Source organism: Lissotriton helveticus, chromosome 7 (genome assembly GCF_964261635.1).
Source record: "Lissotriton helveticus chromosome 7, aLisHel1.1, whole genome shotgun sequence".
Classification (NCBI taxonomy): domain Eukaryota; kingdom Metazoa; phylum Chordata; class Amphibia; order Caudata; family Salamandridae; genus Lissotriton; species Lissotriton helveticus.
The window spans coordinates 1,078,226,581-1,078,251,611 of NC_136068.1; the positions used below are offsets into that span (position 1 = coordinate 1,078,226,581).

The 25,031-nt window shown below is 47.3% G+C and overlaps 1 protein-coding gene across 2 annotated transcripts in view; it reads left to right on the top strand.

Moving 5' to 3' along the window:
* The window catches only part of RNF213 (ring finger protein 213), a 2,973,532-nt gene that overhangs the window by 1,523,298 nt on the left and 1,425,203 nt on the right, over nucleotides 1-25,031 (top strand). For both annotated transcript variants that reach the window (XM_078654076.1, XM_078654077.1), the window contains exons 21-22: nucleotides 13,690-13,907; nucleotides 15,092-15,232. In XM_078654076.1, coding sequence (XP_078510202.1) covers nucleotides 13,690-13,907; nucleotides 15,092-15,232 — 359 coding nt within the window. The remainder of the gene's footprint in view (nucleotides 1-13,689; nucleotides 13,908-15,091; nucleotides 15,233-25,031) is intronic.

Genomic DNA, 25,031 nt, shown 5'->3' on the forward strand with positions numbered 1-25,031 from the left:
TTGGGGACACCTCGAACACAGACGCCCGGGCAGAACTCACAGGGGAAAAAGTACGAATTCAGTAGGATTCTAAGCGAATGAGCAGGCTTATGGATAAGAAAATATTAACAAATCAACCTCTGCTAGGCGAACAAAGCAGAGAAAATCCTAGCGTCTTATCTCAAACACAAAAAAGGCAACACTATCTCCACAATCACAGATGCAAACAACAAGACACACACCCGGAACAAGATATCCTACATACTTTCATGGAATTCTACAAAGAACTTTACAAAAAAAGACAACAATCTGGACCAGAAAGGCTGCTCAGCCTACCTTGACAGACTAAACCTACCCAAGATAACGAAAGAGGAAGCTAGGACACTAGGTCAAGACATAAAAACAAACGAGATCACTACAGCAATTAAGGCACTAAAAGACAACAAAGACCCAGGACCGGATGGTTATACAGCACCCTTCTACAAAACCTTCCAAGACCTGCTACTGCTGGTCTTGAATAAAGTCTTCAACCACTGCGGAAAGGAGGGGGTCGTAACAGAAACTATGTCACAAGCCAACATAATTGTCATACCCAAGGAAGGCAAAAACCCACAATGGCCCAAAAACTACCGCCCCATCTCACTAATAAACGTAGACTGCAAGCTATACGCCAAAATCCTAGTCACAAGACTAAACAAAATTCTCCCACAGCTGATTAGGTATACACAGGTTGGCTACCTAAAAACACGCATGTCCCATGACAACACAAGACTTCTCTGCCAGGTCATAGAGGACTCCTATAAATCATATAACTCTGCTGTAGCAATTACGCTAGACGCAGAAAAAGCCTTTGACAGAGTATCGTGGCACTTCCTAGAGAAAAGTATGCAAGCAAATAATCTAGGAGTTGTTTTCACGCAGAAATTAATGGCGCTGTACAAAATTCCTAAAGCACCGATAGCTATTATCGGAGCAACATCGGCCCAATTTAACCTCCAAAGGGGGACTAGACAAGGTTGCCGGCTATCCCCTCTGCTGTTCCTACTAGCACTTGACCCCCTTATTAGGGACATCCTAGCCAACAGAAATATGGCGGGCGTAACCATTAACAATACCACAGCCAAAGTCGCTGCCTACGCCGATGACTTACTCATAATTACGAAGGACCCGTTCACTCCATAGCAGCACTCATGAACACCATGCAAACATACGCTAATCACTCGGGATACAAACTCAACAGAGACAAATCAGAATGCATGCCCTTCAACATACACACAACCAGAGAGGTAATAGGAACTTCATGGTTGGCCTGGCAACCGGGTCTATCAAATATCTAGGAATCCAGTTTGGGAAAAGCCTAAGGTTGACTCTAGAACAAAACGAGAAAACAACCCTAGAAAAGATCAAAGGTCTTGCAGATATACCCTGGAGTGGGTCATCGTCAGGTTGCAACACACCCTACACTTCCTCTCACGCGAATAAGTGAGGACTGCGGTCGCCACGCTGGTGCACAGTGCATGTCCCAGCTTTGCCTGCTCCTTCAACTCTATGTGCAGTGCCAGGTCCTTTTCTGGCACCTCTTTTGCTCCTACCACCTAGGAGCCTCAACCCGGTCAAGTTATCAGGCATTGTGTGCTTCACGAGCGGCGCAGCATGGCGGGCAGGGGGCCAAAGCACCACACCACGCAGGTGAAGCTGGATAAATTCGGATACGAAAAGGGCTCATCTCTGTGGCAATCTCAGGGTAAGCCTGCGGACAGTGAAGGGGCAAAGATCACCCTTGAAGACGTGATGAGGGCCCTGGCTGTGCAGACAACGGTGGGCACTATCTCTACGGACGTTTCTCTGTTGCGAGCTGACCTCCACAAGATGGCGGATAGGGTGAAAGAAGTAGAGATAGTCGCCAAATCTCTAGTTACGGACACTTCAGAACTGCAGACCTCTGTCGCCCAGCTGGAAAAGGAAAACAAATCACTTGCAGAGAAGCTTGATGAGCAAGAAGGGCGCGCAAGACGCAACAATGTAAGGATTATTGGTATTCCGGAGTCTGAAGGTGTCAGGGCTATGGACTTATACGTGGAGGACCTAATTACCACCAAGCTGCAGCCTAAGGAGCTCTCAAACCTTTTCTCGGTGGAACGTGCCCACAGGGTGCCTGGCGGCAAACCCAAGCCGGGAGCGCCACCAAGAGCGGTGCTCGCCAGGCTATTCAACTTCAGGGATAGATACGCCATTTTACAAGCAGCCCCTTCCATCCGCGTTTAAAACTCCACTGTGAAGTTTTTCCCGGACTACACAGCGGCCGTATCCAGAAGACGGCGGAGCTTCTTTGAAGTTAAGAAGTTGCTTAGGGCTCAGGAGCTGTCATACTTGATGCTCTTCCCAGCAAGACTTCGAGTAGTGGCGGATGACAGAACTTGGTTGTTTGATATGTCCGAGGCAGCGCATGACTGGCTGGCTGGAGGGATGGCGCACTGTGGACTGTTCGGATCGTAGGTCAAGACCGCACCGCCACCGGGACAACGACGATGCGGCAGGAACTCCTGGCTCCAGAAGCCCGGATGCGAGCCAAGCCCCATTACAAGAAAAGGAATGATCACCGTCCTCACAACACTGACTCCCGATGCATATGACGGCCCCGTATAAATATGGGCCTTTGCCGCTTTGTGGTTCTGGACTGGGACAGGACGGGGGGCTCTAAAGGGCTGGAGCCTCGCTGAACTCTTCTCCCGGCAAGCAAGTATTGGGTTATGGGAGGGGTAAAGCGCTCTGCTGAGTTGGGGTGGCGGGCAGTTATAGGTTCGCCAAGCAGCGAGGCAGGGAGGGTGGGTGGGATCCAGGGTGAGGGGGTAGCTGGATTGTTTCATTGTTACTTTTGTTGTTTGTATGGTAGCGAAGGCGACATGTTGCTTTAATGAAGGTACATCACGGGTCGGGTCCCTTTTGGTTTGCATAACACTACTCTCATTTATAGATGGCTGCACACGCGACAGGTACAACTGAGACTCGTCAGACACAACCCTATCATCAGTCAGCCCTAACTGTTTTGACATGGAATGTCCAGGGATTGGGAGACAGGGTGAAGAGAGGTCTGGTACTGCAGTACTTGAAACGATGTAATCCAACGATAGTACTACTGCAGGAAACACACCTGGTGGGCTCGGCCTCAAAGGCGATGGATAGGTGGGGTTATAAGATTATGGCACATGCAGACTTCTCCTCGGGTTCTAGAGGAACAGGGATCCTTGTAAGGAAAAATTTCCCGCTGGTGTACCAGCAGATGCGAGTTGACGATCAGGGCCGCTTTGCGGCTGTAACATGTCAATGGGAGGGTCGTCTTTTTAATTTTGTTTCTGTATGTATCCCTCCTGCCCTACAGGCTACGGCGCACACTGCCCTCACGGCATTCCTATTGGCTTTACCAGTAGCGACGTTGGTGATAGGGGGCGACTTTAATGATATTATTGATGATGAGATTGATAGATGCCCACACACAACAGTGGTACGCGGGGGAGGGCGACTGCTAGGACTGCTGGACGCCATGGGGCTTACAGACTGTTGGAGGTACAAACACCCTCATGACAGACAGTACACCTACTACTCTGCGGCCCATAATAGCCTCTCACGGATTGATTATGTTCTGATGTCTGCAGATGGCTTACAAGGCATTGAGGAGGCTGATATCCGCCCCAGGGGTATTTCCGATCGCTCCCCGCTGCTACTCACATACACGAACAACCGTATACATAGACGGCGCATGTTCCCGGTTCACGCGGGATATTTACAGGTCGCCCCTCTCATGAAGGATCTAACCAAAACTACCAAACAATTTTTTCAAGAAAATACTGGCTCTGTGGACTCCCACAGTACCCTGTGGGAGGCCTACAAAGTAGTACTGCGTGGGCAGGCGATGGCCTCCATTACTGGCCATAAGCGAATACAGCGGCAGGAACTAAACGCCCTCGAAGAGGATCTTGCTACTGCAATCTTGGAGCAGGAAACTCACTCTTCGCCGGGGACCGCCCAGGAGGTTCGCCTTAAACGAGTCGCCTGGGTGACGTATCAGAAAGAAATGGTAAAAAACACACTCCAGGCGACCCGTCAGAGTTTTTGAGTTAGGGGATAAAGCAGGGAAGATGTTAGCCTGGCTGGACAAAAAAGAAAAAGCAGGTAAAGTTATTGCACAACTATCGTCCCCCTCGGGGTCTATGACCTCAGATCCGGGGCCATAGTCGGCCTGCTGGCCGATCATTTTGAAAACACTTATGCTCCCCAAGCGCCCTACACGGTGGAGGAAGCATACGATTATATCAAAGATTTGACTATCCCTCGCCTTTCCCCAGAAGCAATGCTCCTACTGGAGGCGGACATCACGGTGGAGAAAATACAGGAGGCGACTTATGCGCTCGCATCTGGCAGGGCACTGGGCCCTAATGGGCTTCCGGCGGAATTATACAAGAAAACTGTGCAAACTACGGCCCCCTTTCTGCTTAATATGTTTTCTGAGAGTCTAGAAGCTGGGGAACTTCCTAGGGATCAACGTCTCACTACGATTGTCCCGATCCATAAACCTGGCAAGACGGCGACGTCCTGTGCTTCCTACCGCCCTATCTCCTTAATAAATGTGGAACCAAAGATCCTCGCCAAATTACTGGTGCTACGGCTGGCCCCCCACCTTGCCACTTTGGTACATCCAGATCAGTCTGGCTTTATGCCACATCGCAGCACGGCGCTCAACCTGCGCCGCTTGCAGGCGCTGCTGGCCCGCCGGGAACACATACAAGAACCTGCTGTCCTCCTCTCCCTCGACGCCACTATGGCGTTCGATACCGTGGAATGGCCTTACTTGTTCGCGGTGCTCCAACACATAGGCTTCGGTCCCAAGTTTTGCGCCTGGGTTCGTTTATTCTATGCCAAACCCCTGGCCCATGTGGCGGCTAATGGACACATCTCTAGGCATTTCCCACTTGGCCGCGGGACAAGGCAGGGATGCCCGTTATCCCCCTTGTTATTTGCACTGATCCTTGAGCCGTTAGCAATTTGGATCCGGTGGGAGCCCTCCATTAAAGGTATCCGGTGGTCCGCTGTATGGGAAGATCGCATATCGCTATATGCAGACGACATACTTCTTTATCTCACTTCCCCAAAAAAATCAATTCTAGAGCTCCTGAATGTCTGTGAAAAATTTGGGAGAGTGTCGGGATACAGGATTAATTGGACTAAATCTGTTCTCTTCGTTCTTGCCGGCCTCCCGCCCCGGCTCCCTGAGAGCTGCCCTTTACGACCTACCGGGATGGCGTTCAAATACCTGGGTGTTTATGTTACATCTAACCCAGATGAATTCTACACTCTGAATTTGAAACCCCTACTGGACCGCTTTAAACGAGATGTGAAGGTGTGGCGCTCCCTCCCCCTCCCCCTCCTGGGCAAAGCTGCCCTATATAAAATGGTATCCCTCCCTCGCTTCCTGTATCTCCTTGAAAATACCCCGTTCCCAGTCCAGGCCTCCTATTTCACAGCGATCGCGTCGGCGGTCTCTAGCTTGTTATGGGATGGGACACCAGCGCGTATTGCACAAAGTAAGCTGTGGAGGGACTGGTACGATGGCGGCATCGCGCTCCCAAATATCGAACTGTACTACTGGGCGGCCCACCTCAAGCAAATCAATTACTGGTTGCACGCACCGCAGACTGAACCTGCATACTTAGCAGACAGACAGTGCTTGGAATCCAGAGGACTGTTGGGGAACCTCTACAGTCGTGGTGTGCCTTCAGACCTATTGGGACCTACACGCCACTCTGTGCAACTCTGGTACAAAGCACATAAGCGCCTTCAATGCTCTGATCTTATCACGCAACTGACACCCTTGTGCGACTCGTACAGGTTGGGTTCTTTACGCAGCAGTAAGGGGTTCCAGGCCTGGGACAACATGTGTATTTCAGTGGTAGGAGACCTTTGGAAAAAACGCAAAGTGGTGGACTTCTCGTTCCAGCAAACCAATTATGATATGGCGCAGACGGAGCGATTTAGATATATCCAAATTCGACATGCATTGCAAACAGCCATCCCGGCAGCAATGGATCTGCAGGAATCCACCCCTCTTGAAGATAGGTTGCTAACGGAACATATGTCGTGCAAAGTGACATCCTTTACATATCGCAAGTTGGTTAACAACCTTCCTGACATGTCATCCAAACTGAGGCTGAGCTGGTCTCGTGACATTCGTGAATTCGATGACTTGGAGTGGCAAGAGGCCCTCTCCTCCCCACGGGAGACGGCTATCCCCTCCAGGCTTAAATTAGTCCAACTGAAAATACTACACCGCATATACTACACCAGTCCTTTACAAGATAGGAAAGGCTTCACATAGGTATTGTCTACGTGGATGTGGGGAGGAGGGGACATTCTATCATACCATATGGGACTGTGGTCGGGTGGCACTATACTGCACTGCTGTGATGCGCACCATCTCCCAGGGCCTAACTATTTCCCTGCTGCCCGACCCCCGGCGCTGCTTGTTGAATATATGGGAAGCGACTGACCTAACTCATCGTCAACAGGATTGGGCCATGTTGGGTATGATGATGTTGAAAAGCAATATTGCCAGGCAGTGGGGCTCCGATGTACTGCCTACGCTAAGGGACTGGTGCAGGGACATGGACGAAGCAATGGTGGCCGAAAAAGCGGTATTGTCCACCGCGGATGCCCTGGGAAGTGGGAGCGAATATGTGGTGCATGGAATAAGTTCAGGGGTGATATATGCGAGCCCCAGCGACTTGACGAGGATGAGATCAATTCAGATTGAGAGCTATAATTACCTGTTTGTATGCTAGTCTATGGCAGTACCCGATCTGCCGGAATTCCTACTGATTTAAAGATGCTATACTAAATGGACCTGACTGTAAATGTGCTGTATATGTTTATGATGATGGAACTGTATGTTTAATCGCCTTCCATGTTTCATTCAATAAAAACATGTTTTAAAAAAAAAGAGCACCGGTTCTGCTCCGATGCTTTACTGCAGTGAAAAGAAAAAAAACCTCTCACCCATGCTTCTCACTCAGAACCATGGAGAGATAAGACATCCAGATCCCAATCAACTAAACCTTGCGATCTGGCACCTAACATCATAGAGTTTGGCTACCTTAATCTCCCGCCAGACTGTATGAACATCGTTAAGAAGGCTAGACATCCTAGCACAGGAGCATGCTACGCAGCAAAGTGGAAACGATTTGTCATTTACTTTACAAACAATCAAATCAATCCACTAGATGCTTCCATTCAAAACATAATTTGCTATCTCTTACACCTACAACGCTGTAACTTAGCATACACATCTATACGATTGCATCTCGCTGCAATAGCCACTTATCTACAAAACAGACAACATTTGTCTTTGTTTAGAGTGCCCTCTATCAAAGCATTCATGGAAGGACTCAAAGAATCACTCCCCCTAGAGTTCTACCCTCTCCAGTTTGGAACCTTAATATTGTCCTTACAAGACTCATGGACCCACCGTTTGAACCAATGCACAAATGTGAACTACAATTCCTCACTTGGAAAATAGCCTTCCTTATAGCCATCACATCTCTTAGAAGAGTTGGTGAGCTTCAGGCACTAACCATACAAGCACCATTTTTGCAAATTCATCATAACAAAGTGGTTCTTAGGACTAATCCAACATTTTTACCTAAAGTTGTTTCTGCCTTTCACCTCAATCAGTCTGTTAAACTACCAGTGTTTTCCCTCATCCAGACTCAGTGGCAGAACGGGTTCTTCACACACTAGATGTGAAAAGAGCAATACTCTTTTACATGGAAAGAACTAAATCTTTTAGGAAAACCAAACAACTCTTTGTTGCTTTTTCACCACTTCATAAAGGGAATCCCATTTAAAAAACTGGTATTGCACGATGGATAGTTAAATGCATCCTAATATGGTACATTAAAGCTAAACGCATATTAACTATTCCCCCTAGAGTGCATTCCACGAAACTAGGTCCTTTAATGGCATTCTTAGGGAATATACCTTCAGATGACATCTGTAAAGCTGCAAATTGGTCTACACCTCACACATTCCCAAAACACTACTGTGTAGATGTGCATTCAAAACAACAAGCTAGTGTGGGCCAAGCTGTCTTAAGAACACTTTTTTAAACTACTGCATCAGATACAGGTCAGCCACCGCTGGGAAGATAACTGCTGAATAGTCTATGCTAACGCATATGATCTACAGCTCATATGCCTCGAATGGAAAATGCATTGAGGAGCAAAGAATCCCATGGGAGTTGGAGTGGAAAATTTCACTTTTGGAACCCCTGGCCCTGCTTTTAGGCTACAACTTAACCAATCTGCATGAAACTTGCAGAACCCAAAAAGTGGATGGCTGTTTTTTTGGAAACTTCAGCTTGGATGTGTTGACCAGCACCAAAATATTAGCAAAACAAAAAATGCTTTTTCAAAGGAAACTCGAACATAACCATAATTACAGAGGCGCTAGCATTGTCTTTGTACAATATTTAAGGCCACAGCAGTGAACCAAATAAGACTCAGTAACTAACACGTTATTTAGAGCACTTATATTAAACACACACACATTTATAACTTTGCTGCATTGGCCACATTCCATGTTATTTTCGCAGAGAAAAAAATGACATGAGAAAAACATTACTGCCTCGCAAACTGCATGTTGCAAATACATTATGCATGGAAACAACTCTCCTCACAGTCATGAGGCATTTTCAATGTAATTTTCTTATTGCACAAATATAAACCTATGCACTCTCTTTTTTTGGTTAAATACCTATATATTTTTTTAAACACATGAAGTGCAATGGTAGTGCTTCTCAAATGTTTTAGAACCATGTCCCACTTTTTTGAGTGACAAACTTTCACGAGCCACCTAGCTTTAATGTAGGTGGTGGGGGGTGATTTTATTAATGTTTGTAGGGAGTTGGCTCTGTATATACTATACCAAAGTGAGGTATAGTGTGCACAGAGTCTAGTGGAACCCAAAAGGTAGGCAAAGGTAAATGTAGATAGAACCGTACTCTCTATTTGGGGTAGTGTGGTCGAGCAGTTAGGCAGTATCAGAGGACAGTGTTAAGCATTTGTTGTACACACTCAAACAACAAATGAATTCACACACTCAAATACTGAACTTCAGGCCAATTGTTTTTGTATAAAAATATTCTTTATTTTATTTCCTGGAAACAAGCAAGCCTGGCACAGGTAAGTGATAAATACTTAGCAGTAAATATACAGCTGTAATACAGTTTGAATTGGTAATTGTATATGCACTTTGCTTTGACTTAAAGTATTGTTCAGAGAAATTCAATGCTTTTTTGTAAATACAGTACATAGACTTGAACGGGCTTTTCAGTATACAGTACATTCGACTTGTATGGGCTTTTCAGTAAAATACCAGGTAAGTTACTTTTTATATTACTTTTCTTACTCAGACTAGTATACCTGGATACTACTCTGAGACATTTCCTGCAAACAGGTAAGTAAAATCGTTTTTGTTAAATAGTACAATTTTAAAGAATTTCTTCAGGTTTTCAACTCCACACTTAAAAACTTTTGCAAGAAAAACAGTAAATTTTATCCTATGGAGGAAAATAGTGTTATCGGTTTTAAGGTAAGTATTTGGTAGTAGGAGTTGAGGTTCTAGGGGTAGACTCAGGGGTCCCCCAGGGTCAAGTATGCACTCTTGTTACACCCTCAGCTGCACTAGGGCAGCCGGGTGCAGAGTGCTGAGGCCCAATGTTATCCAATGGGGGATAGGGGGCCTCCGGTTGGTGCCTGCTGACGAGCAGGCCACTTGGTTGTGGTAGCAAAGCTTCTAGACTTTAGGTCAGGGCAAATAGGGAAACAAAGTAGCACCAAAGGTGCACCCTCAGCGGCATTAGAGCGGCCGGGTGCAGGGTGCTGTTTCAACGTCGGACGCCCTATTGTTTGCAGTGGGGAACCGCCGGTTTGCAAAGGCACTGCAGGCTTGGGTACGATGGCCTTTCGGGTGCGACCACCACTTCAAGAGGTAAGTTGGGGGTTGGTTAGGCACTGTCGGTTTATACACCCAAGTCCGTCCGTGGGTAGTCAGATGCCTTTTAAGGTTGGATCTTCTTACCAGCTCCTGGTCGAGGTTGGGGGGACCGTACGGATTTAGGCGGCAGGCATTGGCTTGAGGCAGGTCAGGGGTCACCTGATCTCGGGTTAGGATCGCCAGGGGGACCTCCTTGTGGTGTTTGCCCACTCGAGCTTGGGCCGTGGATGGCAGGTGCAGAGTGGTGCAGATTTACGGTGTCCGGCCGGAGCCAGAGGTTGCAAATGAACAAATCCAGAGTTCATGGGAGACAGTCTTTGTGGTTGAAAGCAGGCAGGACCTCTAGGGTTTTTGAGGTTGCTGGCTGCAGGACACACCGGGATTTCGCCAGAGCAGGTTCGAGGTGGAGACAGGCCGGTAGGGCTGGGGCCAAGTCAGTGGATGTCTTCCTCTTGTTAGCTTCAGCATGACTGTTCGGTCCTTCTTCTTTTCTTGTAGTTGGTTCTGATCTGAGGAAGCAAGGTTCAGGGTGCCCTAAATACTAGATTTAGGGTCGTTACTAGTAGGTAAAGGGTTGGGACCAATGGGTCCCTGCTCTGGTTTGGGTACACCCCCTATTGTGCCACCCTCCAGTGGGAGGGAGGCATAACCCTTTCCATCAGTGGCTGAGTCCCCCCATCTCCAGGATGGCAGGGATTGAGAGTTGTGCATCACCTCGCCTCCCCCACCTGAGGGGTGGAGTTGACAGAGGTGGGCACACCTCTCTTCCTCACTTGTTTTTCCCGCCGGTTCTCCCACCCAAAGTTGGGGACATGTTGCTGAAAGCAGCAAGTGGCCTGGGGAAGCTCACAAAGGCGGCAAGCCTTTGAAGCTTCCCCTTTGTCGACCCTGCCCATCCTGGGGCAGAGGCTTGGCACCTCGTCCCAGGATGTGCATTGTTTTAGGCACTCAATAGCAGCAGGCTCTCGACCCAGGGGTCCAGAAACATGTCTGGTTAGTTTTCATGGGGCATCTCTAAGATGCACTTTGTGTGAATTTTTCATTAAATCCCACACTGACATCAGTGTGGGTTTAATGTTTTATGGTGTTGTGGAGTTCGTAATGACCAACTTCCAGCACCATATACTCTTAATGGCAGTACTGCACTTACAATGTCTAAGAATGTACTTAGACACTGTAGGGGTACAGGGATTATGCACATGTACCCTCACCACTGGTACAGTGCACCCAGCTAGAGGAGTGACTGATCTATTCCAGGGCAGTGGGTTGTAGGCATGGCACACAGGGATGTGTGCCATGTCGACTCTTCACTTTGTTCTGCACCAAAACACGCAGCCTGCAAAGGCAGTGTGTGAATGTGAAGGTACATGACCTCTAAGGGTGGCACAATAAGTGCTGCAGCCCTTAGAGGCATTTTCTGGTCACATTGCCCTGGGTACCTGTGATACCATTTTCCAGGGGCTGAACTGTGGCCAGAGATGTTAATTGGGTTTAGGCTTCAATGCAGTTTTAGGGAAAGAACATAGTCCCTCGGTACCTGATTAGCAGGAGCCCAGGGCACACTCAGTCAAAGCACATCAGCAAAAAGTGGCGGCAACCATGCAGAAAGAGGGCACTTTCTCACAATGTGATAAAGCAATTGTTTGTAAACGTCATGACCTTGACCATGGTCTTCGATATTAAACTGTGGCAACGATCTTGATCTGTCGATCAACATGGCAGGTGTTGAACTGGCATCTGGAGGTAGAACACTTTTCAGAGCAGGGTGTTAGCCTGTGGCATTCAGGGCTTCTGAAAATTCTTGGTGCTCATACAAGTGATTTTTAACAAATTTGAGAAACCCCTTTTGCAGCAGTGTATGGGGTAAGGCATCATATCCATTTTTGTGTTAAAACAAGGCAGGGCGGTGCATTTTGGAATCCATATATATTTACATAACGTGAACGCGGTCCAGTGGCGTTGGAGCACTTCATATCAGGGGTGGCTCCTCTGCAATGGTATCGCCCCACTGCCTCAGCCAGCTGCCCCAAAAAAAACGATATTGTTTTATTTTTATGGCTACTGGCTGAGCCGGCATGGGTGGGGTGGGGCTGAACAATGTGAGGGGGTGGGGTGATGTACACAACTAACTGTGCATGTCTCTTTGGTCGGGTGTTTTAGGCAGGCCAAACAAACATGCCCAGTTAGGTTTCTCCAACCTGGCTGTATTGTACAGCCAGGTTGGAGAAACAGCAGACTCCTTGACCTGAGCAGATCATCAAACCAGCACATTCAGGCCAATCCCCACGCTGTTCTCATGCAGCATGAGAGCAGTGCCAGGATTGGATAGGGAGTCTGCTGCTGTCCCAGTGTGTGCTGGGACAAGAAAGTAGAGGTTCTCCGAGGGGCGAGGCGGCAGAAGCAGCATGAGGTAAGTTTTATTAAATGTTTTTATTTTCTCTCTCCGTGCCCCCCTCCCGCATAATCCGCCCCCCCCCCACCACCACTATAAGTATGTATCGGCCGCCACTGCTTCACATGAGCACCTAATTAAATTACACATGGTCCGATTCATTTTACTAGAAGCATGGGAGAGTGAGTTATTTACCTAGAATCAATAGTGAACACATTGTCTGTGGAAATGGCTTTGTAGAGTAAAAGAACAGCAGCAACAAATACTAGAAGGTTTACCCGGAGTCTTGCTTGGACTGAGGATACCACAGGTTTGTTTTAAAACTGCACTTAGGGACATAGTTCAGCACCTTTTCACATGTGTGTGAACAGGGCTAATCATATTAAATATTACTTATACCTATACATGGAGTTTCACGACATACTAAAAATCGTCTTGCAGCCCACAGTTTGGTAAACACTGTATTATAGCATAAACAATTTATGAGAATGACCTGAATGTAAAATACTTTTTATTTTCAACCATAATGACCCTCTCGGCTTTGCCTCTCATTAGTAATGGCCCCTCCCTACACTCAACAATGGTAATAAATAGCATATTGCACTCCTCACATCTACACGATAGGTGGATAGATAGATGGATAGATAGATAGATGGATAGATAGATGGATAGATAGATGGATGGATAGATAGATGGATAGATAGATGGATAGATAGATGGATAGATAGATAGATGGATAGATAGATAGATGGATAGATAGATAGATGGATAGATAGATAGATGGATAGATAGATAGATAGATAGATGATAGATAGATGATATTTAGAAGATAGATAGATGCCACCTGTTAACTGTTTTTTTAAGATCAGACTGCTCAGGAGCAGTAGATTTGATGGTTCTTGACTAATGTCCTACATGTTTCACATGTATTATCCTGCAGATGATTGTACCTCTCCTGCTTCTTTATCTCCATGCTTTACTCTATACCACTCATGCCTACTTGATTTTCTGGAGGATTATATCAAAGAGCAACAAATTGGCTCGGTCAGTGCCTTTGATTAAATTTGCTAGTTATAGTCTTTGATAATCAAGTATTGAGTAGCTCGTATATGTGGCACAATTAGTGAGATATGTAGCCTACATTGTGATATCCTTATTAGTAGGGCAGTAAGAACATTTCCAAGTTCTTCTTAAGCCATAAGATGCTTTTCTGTAACCCACTCAAAAGTTTGAAACCAATTGTGCTCTCATTATTGTTTTTTCACAAACTTTAGACATCAATGAGCTCAAAGTGTTTGTAGACCTGGCCTCCATTTCTGCTGGTGAGAACGACATGGATGTGGATCGCGTGGCCTGCTTCCACGATGCTGTGTTGGGTTATTCTCCTCTGCTATATGAGCTGAAGTCAGAGTCTGGTCTGCAGGAGCTCATGCAGTGCCTGAGTAAACTCTGGAAAGCCCTAGAGAATGATGAAAAGCTTCCAAAGAAACTGGTAAGTTCTGCAGTCCTGTTGTGCATAGATTAAAGGTGGGCGTAAGTCGCGAAGTAGCGCTACGCATAGCTACACAAAGTACACTACGCGAGCTACGCGTAGCACTAAGCGAACTGTGTAGTAGCATGTTCGCACTGTGCAAGATGTCGTTTTCAATTATTGCAGAGTGCGGACAAGCATCCGGCACTGTGCAATCATTGAAAACGGCATCTTGCACAGTGCGAGCTGTACTTTTCTGCCGCTCGAGTAGATTTTTACTCAAGCTGCAGCTTTCTCAACGTCGACTGGTAGTTTCTCATCGCGAGCAGTCGCGAGCATGTGCGACCACTCGCAATGAGAAACCTGACCTCCACGGGTTGAGAATCTCGCCTGGAGGTTTATTTTCTGTGCTTGCGATCGGCAACTTTATGTTGCTGATCATGAACAAGGAAAAAGTCTCGCGAGGATGTCATTTTGGTTGCTCCTGGTTGCCAACTTGACGTTGAGGACCGCGAGCAAGCAAAAAATGACCGCTGCACTACGCTATGCATGTTTGCACTGTGCTACGTGCAGTTCGCGAAGTTGCGCAAACTTCGCAAACTAGGCGAGCGTAGCGTAGCGTAGTGCTTTGCCCAGGGTTAGCATAGATGCAATGAATATCAGAGTAGTGTATTTAGTATCATTCATTTCTTCACCCTCTGCTCTCCAAACATTCAAGCAGTGGCAGATTGCATAAGGAAATTGTTACAAAGAACAAATGTAGCTAGTCCTCTAGGAAGCAAAAATTCGTTTTCTTACTTGAACATTCTAGTTTACTTGGTGCAGTCACATTTAATGAACTTGTTGAGACAATGGTCAGGAAAAATATTTACCCATCCTTTGTCAGCTCATGAAATATTTTAGAGTAGAGTATACTTTTCATAAATGGAAATTTAAGCACAGAAGAATAATTCATTTGAGTGCAAGATCTTTGTGCCATGTAAATGTGCACTTCTCCCCTGCTTGGGCATCTCTCAGCAGCAAGTGTCTGATGACCTGCAATGCCTCTGCATTAATGTACACTGTTACATCTCAGGTGTGTCATAACCATATCCATTGATTGTTTGCCTAACACCATCATATATTTAGCATGCCTTACTGCAATGTAAACAATGTATTTGTATGAAATGGATAGATTTTATTTTTTTAAATGTTTTTTTCCATAGGAAGATTCTGCCCGCCACCTACAGTGGTTGAAGACAGTGAAAGAAAGCCATGGCTCAGTCGAGTTGTCTTCTTTATCTTTAGCCACCTCAATAAACCGCAAAGGGATTTATCTCATCCGTGCACCACCAGAAGGCGAGAGGGTGAGTACAAGGCACTGGAAACTTGCCGCATTAATAGAAAATTCAACGTTTGTGTGTCTAACACTCATGTGCTGTGAATGTTTTTCTGTTTATTTTATTTCAAGGCTAAAAGCGGTTATTCATTTACCAATATACAACAAACTCAATCAAGGATCTCATATGTAATCATTACAACATAGCATCTTCAGTGCTCTTTTTATGTTTCAAGATCATTTTGTACTCCTATGCATCCAAGGTATTTTAGCTCAGCCGATGTCCGCCTATTAGTCCACCAGGTTCTGCATTTGCAGGTCTTCATGTATAACAAGCTCTCCAATCACTACCACTCACCTCCTGTTTATTTTTCCACCTCCCGATGGGGGTGCTTGCTCCATTCTCACACCTGTCCCTCCACCTATATTTCATAATTTACTGTGTGATGTTCAAACGTCATAAGTAACCAGGTAGGCGCATAGTGAGACCAAAATATCCTTGGATCGCACCATAGGGGACAATAATGAGAAATACAGGTCTGTATTGTCATTCCATTATAATAGATCTTTAGTTTACCTCATAGTAGTTGGGGTAGAGACTCCCCTCATTTGCACTATGACTTGTTGTTACACCATACGTGATGTAAAGGGCAGTAAATTGGTGAGTACTCTTAAGCACTTCCCTACCTTAACCGTACAAGTGCATTTATGTTTGTCGGGGTCAGTGGTGAGCCGATCTATTCGGAGATTTCCTGGAAGACTCGCATCCAGCATGCCTTTTTTTCTGTGCATATAATTTTAGTGGCCTAGCCCTATGGTGGTGACTAGGACTCTAACACGCTCCAACGCTATTATAGTATGTACGATCAACTAAGGTTTAATGAAAAAATGTCACAAAGGTAATCAATTTTTTTCAAAATTCTCTAATCATGGCATCTGATTAGTTATACAAAAACCAACTGTGAGAAAGTGTCATCTTTCTTGCATTGGTATGCCCCCACTTTTTTCTGAACTGCTGATGTGCTTTGACTGAGTGTGCCCTGGGTTCCTGCCAACCAGGTACCCAGGGCCTGTGTTCCTTCCCTAAAACTATGCTGAAACAAAAGACCCAATTGGCATCTCTGGCCACCTGTCAGCCCCTAGTAAATGGTACCCTAGTTACCCAGGGCATGGTGACCTGGGAAGACCCCTGAGGGCCGCATCACTTATTGTACCACCCGCAGGGGCCCTGTACCCTGGCACCCACACACTGCCTTTGCAGGCTGAGTCCCTAAGTACAGAACTAAAACAAGAGTCGACATGCCACACATCCCTCTGTGCCATGCCCACAGAACCCACTGCCCTGGCATACTTCAGTCACCCCTCTAGCTGGGTGCCCTATGCCAGAGATGAGGGCACAGGTGCATGAGCCCTGTGCCCCTACCGTACCCAGGGCCTTTCCTGGGCACTAAGTGCAGTGATGCCATTAAGAGAATATGGTGCTGGGAGGTTGTCATTACGAACTCCACAGCACCATAATGCCTACACTGTAGACTGACAAGTTTGGTACCAAACTTCTCAGCACATTAAACCCGCACTGATGCCAGTGTAGGATTTAATGTAAAATGCACCAGAGGGCATCTTAGAGATGCCCCCCAAAACCCGAACCTACAATCTAAGTCTGGGCTGAGTGCCTGCAGAGGCTGCCACACAGCAGACATGTTGCTGGACCCCTGGGTGGAGAGCCCCCCCGCTCTCCTGGGCCTGCAACAATGCACATCCTGGGCGAGGTGCTATGTCTCCTCCCCCAGGATGGACAGGGGGAAGCTTCAAAGGCATGCCGCCTCTGAGAGCTTCTCCAGGCCATTTGCTGTACCCAGCAACTGGCCCGACCAGTTCTGCCCCCACTCTGGCGGGAAGACTGGCGGAAAAACTAGGTCAGGAAGGGGGGTGTGCCAACCTTTGCCAACTCCACCCCTCAGGTGGAGGAGGCGAGGTGAAGCACGACCCCGGGCTCCGGCCACCTTGTTGATGGGGAGCCCTGCCCAATCCCAGCTAGGCTCCTGCCCCCTCCCAAAGGAGAGGAGGAGGCTACGGGGTGTACTCACCCCAGGGCAGGGACCCATTGGTCCCTGCCTTTGCCCTACCTGTAACACCCCTAAATTAAGTATGTAGGGGCTCCCTGAACCTTCCTTCCTCAGATCCCGATATCAAAAGAAGAAAGAAGATCAAGAAGAAGAAGACCCGTCGTGCAGCTGCCAACAACAGGACAACAAAAACTGACTTGGCCCCAGCCCTACCGGCCTGTTGATCCTGGAACCTGCTCCTGCCTAAACCTGGCGACCCCCGCGGACAGCAACCTTGGGATACCCAGAGGACCTGCCTTTACCCTCTTGACCATTGGGACTCCCATCAGCAGAGGCTCTGCTGCAACAACCCACCTGGTGCCCACCAGTATGCTCCGGACCAGCCCACTCTGCACCAGCCGAGCCCGGGCCGGGCCAACCCGAACCAAGACCACGAGGACGTCCCCCTGGCGACTGGTACCCGAAGTCCAGTGCCTAAAGACCATCCTCGACGAACCAGCCGACTCCTGCAGAGTCAGAACCGAGGACCACCCCAACCGCGACCAGCCGAGGGTAAGCTTTTCTGATACCCAAAGACACCCCTGCACCCGGCGCCCTACAGCCCCCTGTGCCTCCCTTTGGGGTACCTACCTGTGCTCCAAGATCCCAACTTACCTCTCGAAGTGCTGGTCGCCCCTGGAGAGTCTCCGTCCCCGAGCCTGCAGCCTTTGTTCCCTTTTCAAGATCCTCATTGGATAACATTGACCGCCCGACGGCTCAAAAGCATCCTGCACCCAGCCGCTGTGACCCCTTTGTCCTATCCTACTTCCCACCCCCTTGCCCTGAGCAAGTGACCAGGAGCCAAGCTCCCGGAGCCGCGTGGCCTGCTAGCCAGCAGCCACCAACCGAAGGCCCCCTTTCCCTTATTGGATATCATTGGACCTACCTACCTCGGCACCCGGTCGCCCCTGTGCCGCTAGGATTGAACTAACTGTACTTACCTGACCCTGGGGGACCTCTGAGTCTATACTCAGAACCTTAACTTCACCAACCAAGTACTCACCTGGAAACCGGTAATTCACTTACCTGCCATTGGATAACATTGACTCCTTTTGACTCGAAAATTTTCAAGTGTGAAGTTTTGAAAACTGGAAATATTCACCTAAAATCAGCCAAAGTCCGAATTCTGAAGTACTTACCTGTGACCAGGGTTGAAGCCAGTACTGTACCTTTTCAGCCCAGTACTGAACCGCAAAAGTAATTCCTAGCGGGTTTACTAGTAATCTGTATTTTCCCCATAGGAACCCATTGGCTGCTTTTCTATGAAATTTCTTCTGTCTACTTTTGAAAACTGGAAATATTCTTTAAAAATCATACGAAATACTGAAACGCAATTACCTACCTGTTTTGAGTTAAGCCCCCAGTGCTGGCCCTAGGAGACCAGTGCTGGGTTACAAAAGAAACGCGATCATACTTTACCTGCATACTGAATTTTCTCCCATTGAATAACATTGTCACAATTACATTGAAACGTTTTTAAGTGTGAACTTTTAAAACAGCTTTATATTCATGAAAATTCACTACAGTGACTAAAACGTTTTGGCTAATCTGGTTTCAGCTTAGACCCAGGACTGAATCTCAGATCTAGTCCTGGAACTACCAAAGTAATCCATAAAGTAATCAACTGTACTTCTATGTAGAAAACCCATTGAGCTCAATGCTAGAGTGTGTTTTAGGATTGTGTTGCTTACTACCAATACTGTAATCATTGTGTGCACAAACTTATTGCTCCCTTGCAAAGTATTTACATGAGAGTGTTTGTTCTAAAAATAAAACAACTATATCTGTGGATATAAAAACAATTGGCCTGGAGTTCAGTCCTTGAGTGTGTGAAACCTTTTGCTGACTGAGTGTGTAGAACAAATGCTTTACACTGTCCTCTGGTACTGCCTTAATGCTCGACCAAGCTACCACTTTGGAGAGTAAGGTCAGTTCTGACTTTAACCTCTGTTATACCTCTGGTGTTGGTGGACTCTCTGCACACTGTACTTCATTCTAGTCCAGTATATATAGAGCCACTTTCTCACACCAACAAAATAAGTCAATTATCAACATACAAATATTTCAAATACAATTGTTTTGTAACCCAATGCATTTCGGGACCTGCGTCCCTTCGTCAGGGGTTTTCTGTAGAGAAGAAAAAGAAAAAGGAAACATATTCAAGAGATGCATACGAGGGGTAGGTCTAATATGTTAGTAACAAACCTGAAGATTCTTGGTACGTGCTCCCTACACCAAGGTGTGAGAAGTGAATGTGCACACAACTTAAACACTTGCTCAGTTTTTATGACGAGGTACTGCCACAGGCTGTGGAAGTTTCAAAATAGAAATGTAATAGCCAACAGAGCCTAAATTGATTGTGACTTTCCGCAATAAAACCTAATCTCACGTACCTTTGCAATAAATGTCTGTGAAATTCAATGAAGCGGAGTGCTGAGTTATTAAATACAACCAAATGAATACTCGAAAGAATAGAATCAATCTAGGAATCTGTAAGAATCGAAAATAATGCAGAAACTGTAATCATTCCATCCTAACATACAGCTAATCTAATGCTTAGTTGGGCAAGAATGTTATGTGATGTACTGACCTCGTGAGCTTGAGGAGTACTATCAGTATCAACAGTTTCTCCCACAAATGAAGGGGCAATCAAGCACTTTTGCGGTTTCTGCGCAAGAAGAAGAATCTGATATCAGGGAATATAAAAACCCTCAGAGTTAGTTACACACGGGGGGTTTAAAATAACGTCTAATTCTCACCTGCCGAGATGCGGCTATGACACGTTGCCACGCTATTTGGTTTACCTCGCCGAACAGGCACCAGTTAGGGATACCCTGGAAGCAAAAGTGGAACCTTAGATTAACTCTTAAATCAGTATATAGAAATCCCATCCTGGGGCACGTCGTGCAAGATTCCACTCACCTCGGTAAATCGGTCCTGAAATCCTCTCAATCCTTGCTAACTCAGACTTCCGCCGTGTGTGCGCAATCTTGAAAAATGCTCCTACCAAAATACTTCCTCACGTAATGAAGTCATCCGCAATTAGCCGACAATGACGACGGACTTCTGTTCATTTCAAAACTTTATTCAGATCTGCAAAAAGTGTTCACGAGCGCCGCAAGTAATACAATAAGAGTTCTACCTATATTTAAGTAGACCACGAACTTTGGGTGGACAGGGACTTGATGTTGTTAACACTTCAATCTCCTCTTAAAGAGTTCTATCTATGTGTTCGAGGCATGTGGGCTGCTAAATTCATATCTTAGCATTAGATCGCCGCCTAGTGTTGGGTCCGGATGATCGCACATTGTTGTCCTGGAAGAGTCTTCGAAGTATCCTGAGATAGGTGGCTCCTCCCCTGGACTACAGTGCGCATGGGCATCGGCTCCATCCCCAGATTGTTTTTTTCCGCCATTGGGTTCGGATGCGGTCTCGACTTCTCTCTGTCGGAACCGAGTAAAACTAACTTTTTAAGGCCAAAAGGCCTTGTATTCATAGCGTCGGTATTGTTTGCGTACGGTCTCGTGTTCTTCCGACTCTTGGAGTCGGATTCAGCGGAGTTTTTTCACTCTTCGGACATCGAGGCCTTCTCATCGCGACACGACCACAACTTTCCAGCATGGAGCGGAGTCCGTTTAAATACTGTCCGCTCTGTGGGTCTAAGTACCCACATATAGACCTGCACCCGGTCTGTAACAAATGCCTTTCACCGGACCATGACGACGGCAAGTGCAAGGCTTGCGCACAATTCAGGTCTAAAAAGACTCTCAAGCTTCGGCGCGCGGTGCGCCTGGAGGCCAAACAAGCGGCCCCGGATCCAGAAAACATATTCGGCGACCAAGATGAAGATGAACAGGGTCATCATCTCCAAATATCCCCACCCGAAACGGAGGTCGAGGCGGATCCGGTAGACGACGACGAAGTCGTGGGTCAAGGCCTTGAATACGTCGACGAGGTAGGGGACGTCGAAGAGATTTATGGGGCCGCGGCAGATAGCTCAGGGGACGAGCTATGCCCCGAAGGTTTCGAAGATCACGATCGGGTCACGGGATCGCCTGTAGGCCTTACCCAAGACCTCGTACCGCAAGCCACGGCCCCGCCTTCAGGCCCGGCCACGGACATACTTGCTGGGCAGGCCGGATCGAAACCAAAACCAACGGTATCGACTACGCCTAAAATGGCCGACCCGAAAACGAAACTTATGGACTCGAGCAACCCTAAAATGGCGGCCGGCCCACAGAAAACTACTACACCCGCCGCCGCATCGGCTCCGTCGACCTCCGGTCAGCAGAAGTCGAAAAAGTCGGTCGACTCCACAGGGTCAAAATCGGCGCCAGAGGCGGGATCCTCTAAGAAGGGTGGTCGGCACGGATCAACCGCTGCGGCACCGTCTAAGCACGCCAAGGCCAGCGGCACGGCTCCGGTTCCGACTGGGACTCCGTCCGTCGGTCGCATAGTGGAGTCGGAGGCGGCGCAAGCACGCGGATCGACGGCTGGCACATCTGCGCATCGATCCAAGGACTCTGGGTCGGCGCCGACTGCATCGGCGTCCAAAACTCAAAAAGGCCACCATGACGTCGGGTCCGAGGGGACGGTCAAGACGTCCTCGGCGGCGCCAAAAGCCACTGTGAGTGAAGCGTCCCCCATCGCCGCTTCGCTGCAAAGAATCAGGGACAAGGCCGCTGCTACGTCGGCTCCGTTGCCGTCGCCTCAGACGCCAAAGAACACTCCGGCAAAGCCTAAGAGTAAGCTTCTCTTCCTTCTGCCGCCGAAAGAGGCTCCGAAGGCCTTTTCTACGAAATCGACGCCAAAGCGGTCCGATTCTTCTACGGCAGGGGTAACTTCAGGTCGAGAACTCGAATCAGAGGACGATTCTGAGCACTTCACCTCCACCCGTACTTCCAGCAGTGGGGTCATCCGGAGATAGACCTGTTTGCCACAAAAGAAAACGCAAAATGCCAACACTTTGCCGCCAGGTTCCCTCACCCACAGTCGCAGGGGAATGCGATATGGATGAACTGGTCAGACAAATTTGCGTACGCTTTTCCGCCAGCCCCTCTGATACCGCTGGTGGCAAGAAAGCTAAGGCAGCACGCGATGACTCTCATCCTAGTTGCTCCAACGTGGGCGCGCCAAGCATGGTACACCATGTTCCTCGAACTCTTGGTGGTGCCGCATCAAAGACTGCGCCTCACGCCCAGACTTTTGACGCAGAACCATGGAGAAATTCAGCATCCAGATCCGCAACAGCTCAACCTGGCGATCTGGCTCCTGAAGTCCTAGAGTTTGGATACCTTAACCTACCTACAGAATGCATGGACATCATCGAGGAGGCCAGGAAGCCAACTACCAGAGCATGCTATGCTGCGAAATGGAAGCGTTTTGTCATTTACTGTACAGCCAATGACATCAACCCGCTAGATGCATCTATCCCTGACATCATTTGCTATCTGTTGCATCTTTACAAGTGCAATCTAGCGTACACTTCCATTCGGATACATCTATCCGCCATAGCGGCTTATCTTCAGAACAGGCAGCATCTCTCTGTCTTCAGAGTGCCTGCCATTAAAGCTTTCCTTGAAGGTCTGAAACGAGTCATTCCCCCAAGAACACCACCAGCTCCGGTGTGGAACCTCAATGTGGTCCTCACCAGACTGATGGGACCACCTTTTGAGCCACTGCACTCGTGTGAACTCCAGTTCCTAACGTGGAAAGTAGCTTTCCTAATAGCTATTACGTCACTGAGGCGTGTTAGTGAGCTACAAGCGCTCACAATCCAGGAGCCCTTCATTCAGATTCATCCAAATAGGGTAGTGCTACGCACTAACCCCAAATTCCTTCCGAAGGTGGTGTCACAGTTTCATCTCAACCAAACTATTGACTTGCCGGCATTCTTCCAAAACCCACAAACAGTGGCGGAAAGAATGCTACATACCTTAGATGTACGGAGGGCGTTGATGTACTACATAGACAGGACACAACCCTTTAGGAAGACAAAACAACTTTTTGTTGCCTTCGCACCACAACACAAAGGCAACCCTATTTCCAAAGCAGGAATAGCCAGGTGGATCGTTAAGTGCATCCAAATATGTTATCAAAAGGCCAAGCGCACTCTAACGATACCCCCAAGGGCGCACTCCACACGCAAATTGGGGGCATCCATGGCTTTCCTAGGGAACATTCCTTTAGAGGACATTTGCAGAGCAGCCACGTGGGTTACACCACATACCTTTACAAAACACTACTGTGTTGATGTGCATTCCAAGCAGCAAGCTGCTGTAGGACAGGCTGTTCTCAAAACACTCTTTCAGGTTTCTGCAGCTGGCACGGGCAACCGCCGCTAATGGAGGGACTGCTATGTATTCTATGCTAAGATATGAATTTAGCAGCCCACATGCCTCGAACTGAATATGCTACTTACCAGTATGCATCTGTTCTTGGCATGTAGGGCTGCTAACATTCATATCGCCCACCCTCCTCCCCGGTGGCTGTTGCAGCTGCAGATATACTATTGTATTCAGTCATTAGCATGGACATCCTTTACACTTTTCACTCCATCTTCTGCCACAATGGCGAAAAACAATCTGGGGATGGAGCCGATGCCCATGCGCACTGTAGTCCAGGGGAGGAGCCACCTATCTCAGGATACTTCGAAGACTCTTCCAGGACAACAATGTGCGATCATCCGGACCCAACACTAGGCGGCGATCTAATGCTAAGATATGAATGTTAGCAGCCCTACATGCCAAGAACAGATGCATACTGGTAAGTAGCATATTCATTATTAGCCGAATATATCCCCTAATTTAGGTGGAAAGAGACTCAATGTAACCTAGTGATACCGTACGTTTGAAAGTGCTCGCAATCCAAATGTGAGTGAAAAGTAGATCCCAGAAGTAGTCTGTGTTTAGTGGAATTACATAATTATCACAATGCATCCAAATTTAGTGTTTGGAAACTACATCACAATATCATTCCTATACTGAAACCATTTTGGAAATATAGATCATGTCAGATTTTACGAGCATTCTTGCATTAAAGCATTGAACATTAACACACACATTTCCATAGAGATGTAATCAATGGAATTTCTTCCTCAATGTGGGTGTATCCGTTGTGTAAGTGAAAAGGATGTAATAGTCAAGTAGTGTTTTGGTGCGCTGAATAGGAATCCCGAAGTGGGTTCCCTAGATGGATCAAGTTATTAAAGGAAGCATAACATTTCTAATTTGTCATTGAGACCCAATGGGATCATGGTTTGCAATGTTTTAATCCAGAAGACGTCTCTCTGTAGGAGATTCTTAGAATTGTCAGTACCAGCAAATGTAGGCACTTGTTCTATGATCTGATATTTTAATTGTGCTATTGTATGGCATTCTTCCCAGTGAAGTGCCAGACTGGAAGTTGAGTTTCAGGTGTGGATTCGGCTTTTGTGTTCTGTAAGCCGAATTGTCATCTTTCTCTCCGTTTTTCCCAAGTACAAAAGCTCACATGGGCATTTAATAGTATAAACAATGTGTTCTGAGTTGCAGTTGGTACTGCTCCGCAATTTAATTTTCACGCCCGTCCAGGATGATGTAAGGTATGACCTAAAATTGCATTATTGCAGAGTTTGCAGTTCCAACATTTATTGGTTCCAATTTTTTGGGATGTGGAATCCGGTGTTGTTGTTTGCCTTTTCTTGGAGAGGAGTTCTTTGGGATTCAGTGCTCTAGTATACGC